We start from the raw sequence: 12,582 nt of genomic DNA on the forward strand, positions 1-12,582 counted from the left end.
CATTATTTTAATCTAAAACCAAAATACGTAAAAAAATATAATACAATAACTAAAATATAGTATTAAGGAGTCCTTGCTTCCCTTACCAGCACCCGGCCCATCTTCCATGGAATCAAACTCATAGGTCTCTTGCCATACAAGCCGGCTCAAGTAGACTTGACACGTTGACGGTGGCAAGGAACCGTATGATATCGTTACGTGCGTCTCGAGATCCAACAAAATATCATATAAAACTAATTTTGTTTAATGCATATAGATAAGCGTTGTCCAACTAGTGTTAGAATGAGTCAGAATCATAATCGAATGTGATCGGATACGCTGATATGAGAATCTAGTAAAATTTCACTAGTATTGTTAGTAAAGCAATCACAGTAAAACGTTACGGCGGTAATAAAACACTGTATAAGAAAAACACTTGGCAATTTGTTGTTACCTACTTATTTGTATTGAACAGTAGATACTGTTTACTTATATTTAAAAACTCCTATATTACTTAGATATATAGCTCAGCTTACATCGGCCGTAAACAATTTTATCGGTAAAATTAATAATAGGTTTTTCACCTATTATTTCCAAAATAATTATATACGTCCTATATACATTAACACTTACGTATAACATTTGGTGCATTCTTTACAGGTCACCGTGAATCAAAATCAGAGATGTAACTTATGACTTACCTGTGTAAACTGCGATGATATTTTAGTATGATCCTCTTGATATGCTTTACGGGACTTTCGTCTTTCAGACATTAAAGTGTTCAAGCGGTCCAAAGCTTTGGACTCGAGGGCTTCCGCATTTGTCTTTATCATGCGGCTGGTGTTCTCCCATTCTTCAGTCATGGTGCGCCAAGCGGACGCTATGACGGATCCTGTTTGATGAAAATTATATCTTGTTAAGTGAAAACTTTTAAAATAAAATCTATTTATTATATTTTATTTACTTTGATGGTATAGATGAAGAATTAAAAGATTTTAAACATCCAACATCGGTAAATTGCTGATAGTCTTTTTAAAAGATCTAAAAAAGGCTATTTAAGATACGAACCCACTGTTTATACCACTTATCTACTAAACATTGATTTGATCAATGGGATATCTTCTTTGTTGATTTTACAATTAATTAAATCTAGAAATGTAAAATATTTTTTTAACATTCATTTCCCAATGTTATGCTCGAAACTTCTACTACAGCAATAGAAACTATTGCCAATTTAAATTTAACTTTAAAATAAAAATTAAACCTATCTTTGAAAAGAAGTCTAAGAATGACATATTTTCTTAGTCAGCAACAAGAGTCGCGATAGTTTAGTGGTTACAGCTAGCTCCCCACTGTATCCAATAAAGGTAAAACCAGAATAGCTTAAGGCTGGAAAAATTAACCGAAAGCAGTTTTAGAGGCAAGTAAACGGGTAAACATCAAAGCCTTTGTTCAAGAAATTATTGTCGATACTTACCGTTCAGTTCCTCGCATTTATCCATCTTTTGTCCTTGTGCCGCCGCGGCCGACAGTGCGAGCGCATACTCCCTATCGCTTTTCATTTTAGCTTGAAGGCTTCGTTTCATAGTCTCCATCAAACGCAACTCAGCATCCTGCCGGGCCAGCAACGCCTCATGGGCGGCCCTCCCCGTTCCACTAGACGTGTAACCCATTGTAAACAAAACTTTACACTATGCACCAACACGACATTGTAACGGCAATGTAAACACAACACTATTCACATTTCGAATATAAACACAGCTAATATTTAATTATTATGTCGCTCAACTTTACAATATAGTCGTGTGAAAAAATAAAAAAAAAATTAAAAAGTACGGTTGCTGCGAGTTTTAAAATACGTTAAATTAAACACGACACGACCAGTCAATGTGAGTGCGCGGCGTGAATGCACAGACTACTTTTCAATTATTAATTAGGGAGCTTAGTACCGTCAGACTTCAGGTTACTCGAAGTCTTGACAGTAAAAATATTAAATATCATGTATAACGCGCCTGTCAACAGTCTAACTGATGTCAATTATCAATTGCACCATGAGTACTCGGTAGTCTGTAGATGTTGGTTTCAGTGACACAGATGATGATTTTATTTTAATTTACTTTGATGGTTTAAATGATGAATTAAAAGATCTTAAACATCCAACATCGGTAAAAAGCTGATAGCCGTTTTAAAAGATCTAAAAAAGGGTTTTTTAAGATACGAACCCAATACTGTTTATGTTTTAATAATGTAAACAAAGTTAGAAACATTTTTTCACAAAGTAAATATATCTGATTATCTATGGCGTCATGTAATTATATTTAAAAAATATTTTTAGTGCAATTTGCAGTGTAATTTATCCGGTAAGTAAACTAAAGAAATCATGTAAAAGAAATATTTTTATTCTAGTAATATTAAAGTGGCTAAATAAATAGTTTTTTAGCAACTTTATATAAAGATAGCTTTATTTCTGTTTATTAGATATTCATTTGACGTTCTATACTCTGCGTTTCATTTATATTCTGCAGTCTACACTCTGCATCCTGCGGCAAATTTGTTAACTGTTTAATCAATGGCAACATTGGCCCCAGCCTTGTAATATGGCCGCTACAGGTTAGTTCTATTAATTTTGTCACTTGAAAAATAGTAGTTTTTTACTGTAGATTGATTGCCTTTTTCATTTTTTCTGCATGATTTTAGTTAGATAATATGCATGTAGTATAAAAAAGTAATTCAGCTTGGTAAGAAAAATATGTTACAATGCTAACGTGTCATTATTCTCCTTTGCTGCAGACGTTTGGATTTACCGCGTGGCCAAATTTTATATCTTGTATTTTCATAAATTTATATGTATTTAATCGTAAGGTTATGTGTATCTTAAGTTTTAAAAGCTAGTTTCACTAGTTGAAATTTATAACCTTGATGTTCATATTAAGCTCGCTTAGTCCAAAATTGTAGTAGGTCGTTTGCTTGCAATGCGTCATCATTATCGACTTATGTGTTAAATAACATCCAAGTTTAAGCATCCTATGAATTGCTGTCTCTTTCAGGCAAGAAGACCAAAAAGCAAAAATGGGTCAAAGCAAATATCACAGACATTATTGCAGAGCCCACTACAATCGCTACTGCAAACACCTGGGCCGATCCAGATGAAGAAAGTAAGTCATTTATACCTTCGCCAATTTACCCTAATTAAATTCATTACCCTATGATGAAGGTTAGGGAAATGGCAAGCCAATGATAATCTCGTACATGGGGTGTACAAGCTGAGTGTTTATCACTTCTTCCACCCCGGGAAGGTCTGAGTAAAGGTCCTGTGTTTTAAATACATTCTAGCCGGATGCTTTCATCATAAGGAAGGTGGGGAAACCAGAAATTAAAATTTTGTGTTTAGCCTATGATTCCCAAGTTGGTTGTGGAAGAGGTGCAGATGCTATAATTGTTGGAATTTCCCATGACCAGCCATTTTAGCATGATCTACGAGATGACATAAGTCATAACTCAATTCAGACTAGTCTTTCATTGGCTTGCTCCCTTAAAAACCTGAGGGTTACACAATTGTCACTATTTGTTTTGTTTAACAATATAATAAAAACATTGATAAATATTAGCTTTTATTTTTTAAATATATTTCACAAGATTAAAATATGTTAATACATAATTTGTTTCAAACTTAAGCTGTTTAATTTAGTAAAAAGTACTGGTACCAAAAATACCATGTCCAGCTTATGCATGGTATTTTTACAATGCTGTTATTAAAATACTATTTAATGATGTTGTATTGAACTGTAATTCACAATTAGTGGTAAATTGCATGTGTCACAGCTAGTTATGGGCACTCGGGATCCCGAACCACTCGCCCGGTGGTGTTGCCATCCGCGTCCAGAGCTGCGCGTGGAGGGCTCTCTGTGGATGATGAGAGCATCCCCAAACGTCCACCATACATCGCACATATATCCAACCTTCCATATGATGTTGATGACAGTGCTATATCTGACCTGTTTGAGGGCCTTAAGGTATTCTAAATAATTGTATTTAGTAATAGAAAAAAAGTATCTTTTACATATACTAGCTAAAGACTGGCCTGCTCTCAATACAATTAGAATAAAATCGAGGTTGAATCTTTCTGATGTCATCATACTTTTTCATATTCAGTTTAATGCCTAACATAGGCTAAGTTTATGATGTTATAAGTACCAACTATTTGATATACCACATCAATTCAATTTGTATGTCATTGCCTCACATATTGCAATTTAGTACAATTTTTATCCAAACTCATAATTACTTCAAACAACTGCAATGTTTGGTTGCAACTTGAGTCAATGTTATAGCTCCTACTTATGACAATTACTGTTTGTCCTAGTAATTAAATTTAGGATATTTGGGTTATACACATTGTGCACCATCACATTTTTTTTCCCCCCACAGATATCCAACCTGAGACTTCCAAGGGAAGGAGACCGTCTCAAAGGATTTGGTTATGTAGACTTTGAAGACAGGGAGAGTCTTGTCAGTGCTATGAACATTCCTGACCTTGTAAGAATATTTTATGTTTAAATTTAGTATTGTTATTGGAGCATTAATTTTTTCAATGGTCAATATTTAAAGTTCTTGCTTGCTCTTTACATGTATTTCTTTAAAACTTTTATAAAATTTCAGAGATTATAAATTTCATTGAGATAAAGCAATCAACATCTATCGTAATTCATACTTAATGGCTTACATACAAATTGAATAGTCTACCAAGTTGTAGCTATATTTTTTTTTTAAATAGTAATGTTTTGCTATCAGATAATTTCTCATAAAAATTCGATCCATACAGACAATAGGAGGTAGGAGAATCAGAATAGAGGTGTACACGAAAGAAAATGATCGTCGCGGAATGGGACGCAGTGGCATGGGTCGCTCGGATAGAGACAGGTATTTATTTTGATTTTTTAATAATTTTAAACTATTAGTTACTTGACACATGACTTGAGATTTTTCTATGATTAAGTCACTTAACTTACCTTTTCATCATTATTAGTCCTAAAAATAATAAGCATATCAATCAAAACCCGTCTCCAACCAAATTAAACCAATTATACAGGCAATGGCATTTACAAAAATTCTACATTGTTGATCCAACTAAACCTGACTTGTGTCATGTTACTAATGTGTAGATATACATTTATATTATTTTTTATAAATGTTTGGTATTTATCAGTTATTTTACCCCATTATATTTGTAAAACCATGTTTTATACAGTTTACTCTCAATGACACTGTCAAAAAGACTTCTAAATGTCATTTTAGTTGATCTTTAATTGGAGAACTTTGGTTACATTGAATAATTTTATAGGGACTACGACCCAGAGCGTACAATGGGTGACTGGCGATCAGGTCCTCGGGCAGTGCCTGAGACTAATCGTGCTAGACCCCCTGCCGAAAACAGGGACCGAGACAGAGATCGCGACAGGGACCGTGAACGTGAACGTGATTGTAAGTAAAGTCTTTATTTGCTGTGTTAGCTTATAAGACCTTGAAAGACCTGTGTTCCGTTCTGGGCAATTAGGTTTAGTAAAAGTTGTCAACAACAAAACAACAGGGTGTTGATTAAAAAAAAACGGAAATTTTAAATATTAACTTTAAAGAATACTTAATGTTTTTATTTTTAAACAATCGTCACTATGATGAATGACAGTGTTAGTGATATTGAGTGAGCTATAATGTCACACTTGGGACATACATACAGAGTACAATAAAAAAAAAAGTTACTTTCTATGTCTCGGGAAGGTCTGAGAAAAGGTTGACACTATGTAGTCATTATTGGACCCTCTAGCCGGGGGCGTTGTCTATAACAATGGCAGGGAAACCAGAAAATTCAGTCATAGTGTTAGTCAAGGTCAGATGCAGCTCTATGATTGTTGGAAATTTCCTGTAACCGGCAGTTTTAGTTCAATCTGTGACACGGTTATGCCGTAACTCAATTCAGACTAGTCTATGGCTCGCTCGGTATTTACAAACACTCCCTGAGTGACCTAACACAAATTAATTGCCTAATGTTGATCTGGAAAAGGTCGTCGTAATTAAATATTTTAATTGGTTAAAGATTATTTTATAAAACTTTTTTAAAGCATATAGACGCAAACCGTCTCGCTAAACACGATCTAAAAACCGTGGATTTTTTTAAAAATAAAATGTAAATGTGTGTATTAATTTATGTTTAAACAAAAGAAAAAAACTTTCATTTAAGTACACAGGTTACTTTACTGTACGTTACTTTAAAGGTATCCCTTTCATTTTAATAACAGCAAGCGTCGACAACAAGCCAGGTGCTTGGCGTGACGCAGAAAGACCCACCGAGCCGCCACGCGCGCCATACGGTGGACGAGATTCGTACGGTCGGGAAAGATATGGGGAAAGGTATTTATACACATACAACCAAATTTAATACAAATAGTTATTATCTATCCAGAAATATAGTACGTTTGTAAGGGTATAGTTAAGATTATGCTAAATGATTTGTTTTCTTTAATGTGCTAGTAGTTAAAAAAAATTATAAAACAATAGGCCAAGAAGCATGTTTTGGGGTATCATTAAAGATATTAAGTTTGTTACTTGAGGCCCTATCCCAGCACGAATTGCTGTGTCAGTGTCTCGAGGTGGATTGCGGTACGCAATGGCGAGCTGGAGCGCTGAGGCGCGCCGGCCCGTTATCACAATTAGTTATGGAAATGGATTACTTGGCTAGCGATACAATATATCGTGTAAATTTTAATCACGTTCTATATACATTTTCGTCTTAAAATGAATTCAAAGTGTCAAAAATTGGCTATGTTTGGTTTTTTTTTTCTATCGAGCGAAGTTATTTAAATCCTGTATCGATCTTTCAAAATGCATACATATACTACTCAACTCCACTATATATTTGTCCATTTGCCATACTTCAAGACACGATGACAAAAAATGGAAAGAAACTATGTACTTTTTTGGAGTTGCGCGACCGTATAGGCCCTAATAAGAAATGTTATAATTTATAAGGGAACGCGGTTTCGGGCGTGAAGAAGGCGGTCGCGAAAGGAGCGGTTACGGAGGCAGAGATGGATTCAGAGCTGCCGAGAGGGATGGCGGATTTAGGTAAATATAATTTTTCAATTTTCCTCATTCAGAAGTGTAATTTTTTCGTAAAATAAACCCGATTGTGTTAATCGAGTTTATATATTTACTCAATTAATAGCCTATTAATCTCATTTGTTTTTTAATTTTCACTATTCTATAACTATTTATTTTATGAGGTTAACTTTTAAGATTTTTTTTAGAAAAGAAAGTTCTTTCTATATTGATTTTTTGTTTATAATTATAAGCTCTATAACTTCTGAACCGAATTTAAAGTTATTTCACTTTTACATTACCAGCTTTTACCGTTACTTACATAGCGTAATATAACATCATGCTGCGATCGATAAATGTTACAAAAACTGAACGAAATATTTCCTTTTGAGAGCTTTCCAGTTTTTCAGCTGAATATGTTATCTCGGGATTGGTTTTAGTGCGACCACAATATGTTATTGGAAACTTCTTAGTTTTATATTTATCCTTAAATTTTTCATTGAATTAAATGTTAAAACATGTTTAAGTCTATCTTACTATGAATGAATTATAATACACGGTATTTAAATTCATTTTAAAGCACACTATACAATAATTTCATCTAATTGACGGTAATTGTTGTAAGGTATACTTATCTCTGTGCAATAGCAAAGTGCGGTTCATAAGACACCATATTGTGTTGTACACATAATATTGGTCGCTATTAACCTACATTTACATGTTATTTTTTATGTAACTTATCAAAATGTTTCACAATTTACTATATAATGTAATATAGACACATTATTATTATTAATTACCTTAATTTTCATATTTAATCGATTTTATAATAAGTGTTATATTTATAGTCGTGACAGCAGAGGATTTGGTAGCAGAGGCTTTGGTGACCGTGACAGGGATCCTCCTAGAGAAGGTAAATACGTTTTTTTTTTATGTTCTTGCCTTATGAATTGTAAAAATTAGCTTTCCAAATCTTTATCTGTCTAAACCAAATATTAAGAGTTAAATAACCATTCCAGATTATTTATATGCGACTTCAAAATTGTTGTATTTTAATTCTGTTAAATTATTAGTTTTAAAAAATCGAAATTAATATTCATAATTAAGAACTCGCTAAAACGCTTCTTTAGGTAATAAAAGTTTCTATGGCGTCGCACCAGTCCCTGTGAGGTACGACGTACAATACATGTACACATGTAAAGCTTAATAATAATATACACTTCGTTGCTCCGAAAATTAAACTCTGAGACGCTATTAGGATTACATAGACGAAGACTTAATTTACCAATATGCTCCGTCATCGTTTACTAATCTGTGGCTGATTTATAAAGTAATGATTGTGTCCCATGTTATTTTACTCACTTAAGCCATGTTATTGTTGCGGATTGTTAATTTTACTTGATTTTTCATACTGTCATATAGCCCATTGTCTGTTTTCATCTTGGAGAGGAAGTTCTAACAAAAATATAAATGTGTTTGGAATATTCAATTATTAGGAAATATATTTTACGTCTTTAAGTCATTAGCCTAATGTAATTAAACTTAACTATGTGTGACCGAGTGCCGTATAACCCGGACGTCATAAGTGTGACTTATTTGGTATATACAGTTCGCTTTTAAAACTAAAGTAACTTTTTTTACAGATTCCAAGCCCCGTGAGCGTCCCAAACTAAACTTGCTCCCACGTTCCGTGCCTCGTGACCCTGAAGTCCCAACGAAACCTGCGGATGGGGCTCCCATTGATGAAAAGCCGGCGGCACCTAAACCCGTAGCCGCTGAGAAAGTCTTTGGTGGGGCCAAGCCCGTCGATACGGCTGCTAAGTGAGTCAAAACGATATATTAGTCTTAAATGCCCATATAGAAGTCAGTCGGGATTCGAACGCACGTTCAGAGGATTGAGGATCACACGGCTGACGTAAAGTATGTTAAAATTACAAATATAGGATTGATATTATGTGTTTTTGTATGTCAGTTAAATGTATAAAAAATGCTCACGTCCAAGCTTTTGAGCATACATAGTTTTAAATTATAGCGGTTATAAGATAAAATGGTAAATTCTGGTTATTAATTTTAATACGTAATCGCACAGTAAACAAGAATTGCAGCCATTTTGGCTGTAATAATTGTATGATTACATCTTTGTGCCATAGTAAACAGGTCAATTAGACACCGTGTTGCGTTTCATATGCAACTCGGTCGCAATATACCAACACTTACTCATTTAAAACGCAAAAACTTACATGCACTCACACATAATAGTAATATTTTTTTCTGTTTCTATCATGTTTAATATTAGAGACATTGTAAATATTTGTATCGTGATGTGTCAATCTATATAAAATAATCTCGGCATTATTAATAAAGGGAGCGCGAAATAGAGGAGCGCTTACGGAAGCAGGAAGAAGAAGCTCGTCGCGGTACTGATGAAAAGGAGCGTTGGGGACGAAGGGTTAGTTAAATTATTTTATAGATATTAATTATGTATACAAATATGTATTTTCTAATTGAATTGTCATCAATGTCAACTTTTGTATAATTGGTAGTAAGTAAACATTAATTAAAATATCTGCGTCTATTTATTAACAGATTTGAATTTGATATTGTTTTGAAACTGAAATTTAATTTGTTTCTTAAACTATACATCAAATTTTATTATTTTCATGTTATTTCAGAACGATCAATCTGGCGATAGACGCCCTGGTGCAAGACGTGGTAAGAATTTTTTTTATAATCTAAATTAGAATTAAACCACACTCGTTACGATCGTCGTTTTATAGGGTTAGGCCCGTGCGTCTAATCATGGTACACCAATACACCAAGTTTGGTTCATAGAACCAATAGTAATGGAAAACATAACAATACCGTCATGTCTTAAACATGTCTTAGGCACAGTATTCTGATTATCTGTTTGTCTATAAGTAATAAAATTTAAAAAACACTAATTAGATTTGATAGATTATTTACGCATTATAAATATTACAACCGTAAATATATTTGTAAAATTAAATGTAAATTGCTATAACTATCAAAACACAAAAGTTATTCCCTAAGGTATCTGGCTTTGATGCACGGCGAGTAAATAATTGTTTCGCTTAACAAATGGTCCCAATGGTACATGGTTTTGGTATTTCAAACAAAAATTTACCTCTTTCAGAAACACATTTGTGTTTTTTTTTACATATGTGTAACCGACTTTAATGTATTTAAAGTCGCTTTTTAATTACTTCTATCTCTTATCTAACATATTTTCCACAGATGACCGCAGAGAGAACCGTAGTTACAACAGAGGTCGCGAGGTTTCAAAAGAGAAAGAGTCGCGCGACTCTCGGCCGCGAGATAACCGCGACTCGGAGAAGGACAGGGAGGATGGAGACGACCGCTCCCGCGAGAGGGACGATCACGACTAGTAAGGATTTTTTCTATAAACCCACTATAATGAGAGGCCTCTCTCAACCTTTTGAGGTGTGTAGGTGTAGTGACTGCATACCTGAAAAGCTGTCAATACTACAAAATTTCGCAGATTTCGAAGAGAGTATTAGTATGGTGTACATTTTTGCATTAATAATCATTGTAGTCTTTTCTTCCGAGTGTTTGACCAAGTTCTCTCTAACCAAGCTCTCTCAAGGAATTTGATTTCTTTGATTCTGACAGATTTCTTTAATAAGCTGTATACATTTTTTTGGTAAATATTATATGTGATTTAAAATGTAATTTGATAAAATTAAAGTAGTTTGATAAATAATGCCAAAAAGATAAGTTTTTAAACGCTGTTGAAATTTTAAATTCACAAAATCGGTATATACACAAAAGGTAATTATAACATTTAATTATTTAATAGCAAAAATGGCGAAGAGGTAGACGGTCAAGAGCATCGCGAGCCTTCGGGCGAGAAAGATGAATCCCGGGAAAGGAATGGACGTACCTCTCGCTCCAGGGACCGACGGGAATCCGATGAGAAACCACTGCCCAAGATGAAGGAACAGGAGAAACCGGTATGTTTAATCTCTATCTGTGGCTACCCAAATTATTAATATTCCTAATTGTTGTATTATCATGCAACAATTTTAAATATTTTTGTGTCAAACATTAAGTTTATAAATGAAATTTGCTTCAAATGTTCAAGGAATCTTTCCTTTATATTTGATATGTATGCGTAGGATTTTTATAAAATGTGAATATGAAAAATATCTTATTTCAACAATAATGGTTTTGCTCCCATTTTGAAAGGGGCATTTCATACAAACTTAATTTTATTAATTTAACTTTTTGGAATAAATTTTATCTCATACCCTACCTAACCTAACCTACGACTATTTGTTTCAGAACTTCATTGCATCTAACAAATTTAGTTTCCTAGAAGACGCGGACGACGCCGGGTCCGATTAATAGTGTTGACTTGAGTGCTAGTGTAAACTTGTGATTCGACTGTAAATTATACGAGTGTACATTAGGCTAAATGCACACTGCGCTTCGAGGCCTGCCCCAGCCCTTATTGTGCTAAGCTTTACTATTGTATCATTTTATTGTATTGCAATGCAAAATAAAGCATTTGTTACGGACAAACATTTATTTAATATAAATGAAGAAATAACATACAATCATACAGAGCTAGTATTCATTGTTTGTCATACCATTATAGCGATAGTATCGCTTAATTACCCCGTCGTTATCATTTCGAGGTTAATAGTGAGTTGTATAATGACGGCTGGGGCGCCGCGAATATTGATGTAAATTTTCTATGGGTTTGTTACATTTATAATGCTGTGTAAACGGTTACCTGATAACTGATGGAGTTTAATTCTAAAGATTGCCAGAATCGGTGCTCTTTTATCCCGTTCTGTATATCTCCAGAGGTGTTAACATTTTGCTGCAATGCCGATAGATCTTTTTGTTCTTTTAGATTTGTCTATACTATATTTAGTCGATTTAGATTTATTATTAGAATGTTAATTGTATTATTTATCTTTACACATTTGGAATAAAATGCATTTTGGCGTAATATTGGTTGCCATATGATTTTTGATGCATTCGCAGGATTCATTTGAAAAACCTCCACATTACTTTAAGGTCTTGTCACAATATATCATTGTATGATAATTATTTTACCTAAAACATCATCAGAATTTGGTACATAATGTCTTATGTGAATTATAAATAAATTACTCTTTTTCATTAAGGTATTTTATTTTATCTTGATGTCATGATATCATATATAACCCTATCTACTAATCCACCCTAAAGCCGAGTATCCATAGTGGATACCCGGCTTTATACACATAAAACTGAATATAGCTCAGTATGTATGCGCAAATTTCAGTAAATAATTAGAATTAAAATTATTTTTTCTGACAAATAGTCCCATTTATTAAGGAAAGCTATAAATATAATGGTACTTATAGGCTAGAAGCATGAAAGTGTCTGGAAATAAATCTTTAGAACTTCCATTGCGTGCGCTGCGTAAGCGTTTCACTTACACAAAAAAATTATGATGGATGAATTATACCTGCGCAT

General features: G+C 33.7%; 2 protein-coding genes across 4 annotated transcripts in view; one reads left to right on the forward strand and one right to left on the reverse strand.

Moving 5' to 3' along the window:
- The window catches only part of LOC123708267 (tyrosine-protein kinase Fer), a 34,780-nt gene extending 32,880 nt beyond the window's left edge, over nucleotides 1–1,900 (reverse strand). For both annotated transcript variants that reach the window (XM_045658905.1, XM_045658903.1), the window contains exons 1-2: nucleotides 1,457–1,900; nucleotides 681–871 (exon numbers count right to left, since the gene is read on the reverse strand). In XM_045658905.1, coding sequence (XP_045514861.1) covers nucleotides 681–871; nucleotides 1,457–1,652 — 387 coding nt within the window. In that variant the 5' untranslated portion in view covers nucleotides 1,653–1,900. The remainder of the gene's footprint in view (nucleotides 1–680; nucleotides 872–1,456) is intronic.
- Nucleotides 1,901–2,519: 619 nt separating this feature from the next.
- Nucleotides 2,520–12,243, forward strand: LOC123708500 (eukaryotic translation initiation factor 4B). Of its 2 annotated transcripts, none has more exons than XM_045659246.1 (15): nucleotides 2,520–2,589; nucleotides 3,027–3,134; nucleotides 3,793–3,992; nucleotides 4,408–4,515; nucleotides 4,802–4,899; nucleotides 5,321–5,460; nucleotides 6,273–6,384; nucleotides 7,003–7,098; nucleotides 7,920–7,984; nucleotides 8,715–8,892; nucleotides 9,436–9,520; nucleotides 9,744–9,783; nucleotides 10,327–10,477; nucleotides 10,910–11,063; nucleotides 11,395–12,243. In XM_045659246.1, the coding sequence occupies exons 1-15, from the start codon at nucleotides 2,577–2,579 to the stop codon at nucleotides 11,455–11,457; spliced, it is 1,611 nt and encodes a 536-aa protein (XP_045515202.1). In that variant the 5' UTR covers nucleotides 2,520–2,576; the 3' UTR covers nucleotides 11,458–12,243. The 2 variants fall into 2 exon arrangements, with proteins under 2 accessions (XP_045515202.1, XP_045515203.1); XM_045659247.1 differs by having other exon boundaries at nucleotides 3,802–3,992.
- Nucleotides 12,244–12,582: the final 339 nt, after the last annotated feature.

Source organism: Pieris brassicae, chromosome 4 (genome assembly GCF_905147105.1).
Source record: "Pieris brassicae chromosome 4, ilPieBrab1.1, whole genome shotgun sequence".
In the NCBI taxonomy this organism is placed as follows: domain Eukaryota; kingdom Metazoa; phylum Arthropoda; class Insecta; order Lepidoptera; family Pieridae; genus Pieris; species Pieris brassicae.

Bases quoted from the DNA above. Each gene is read 5' to 3' on its own strand.
- LOC123708500 (XM_045659246.1), top strand. The intron at 4,900-5,320 runs GTATTTATTTTG...ATAATTTTATAG, and splicing joins GGTCGCTCGGATAGAGACAG to GGACTACGACCCAGAGCGTA. The intron at 11,064-11,394 runs GTATGTTTAATC...TATTTGTTTCAG, and splicing joins TGAAGGAACAGGAGAAACCG to AACTTCATTGCATCTAACAA.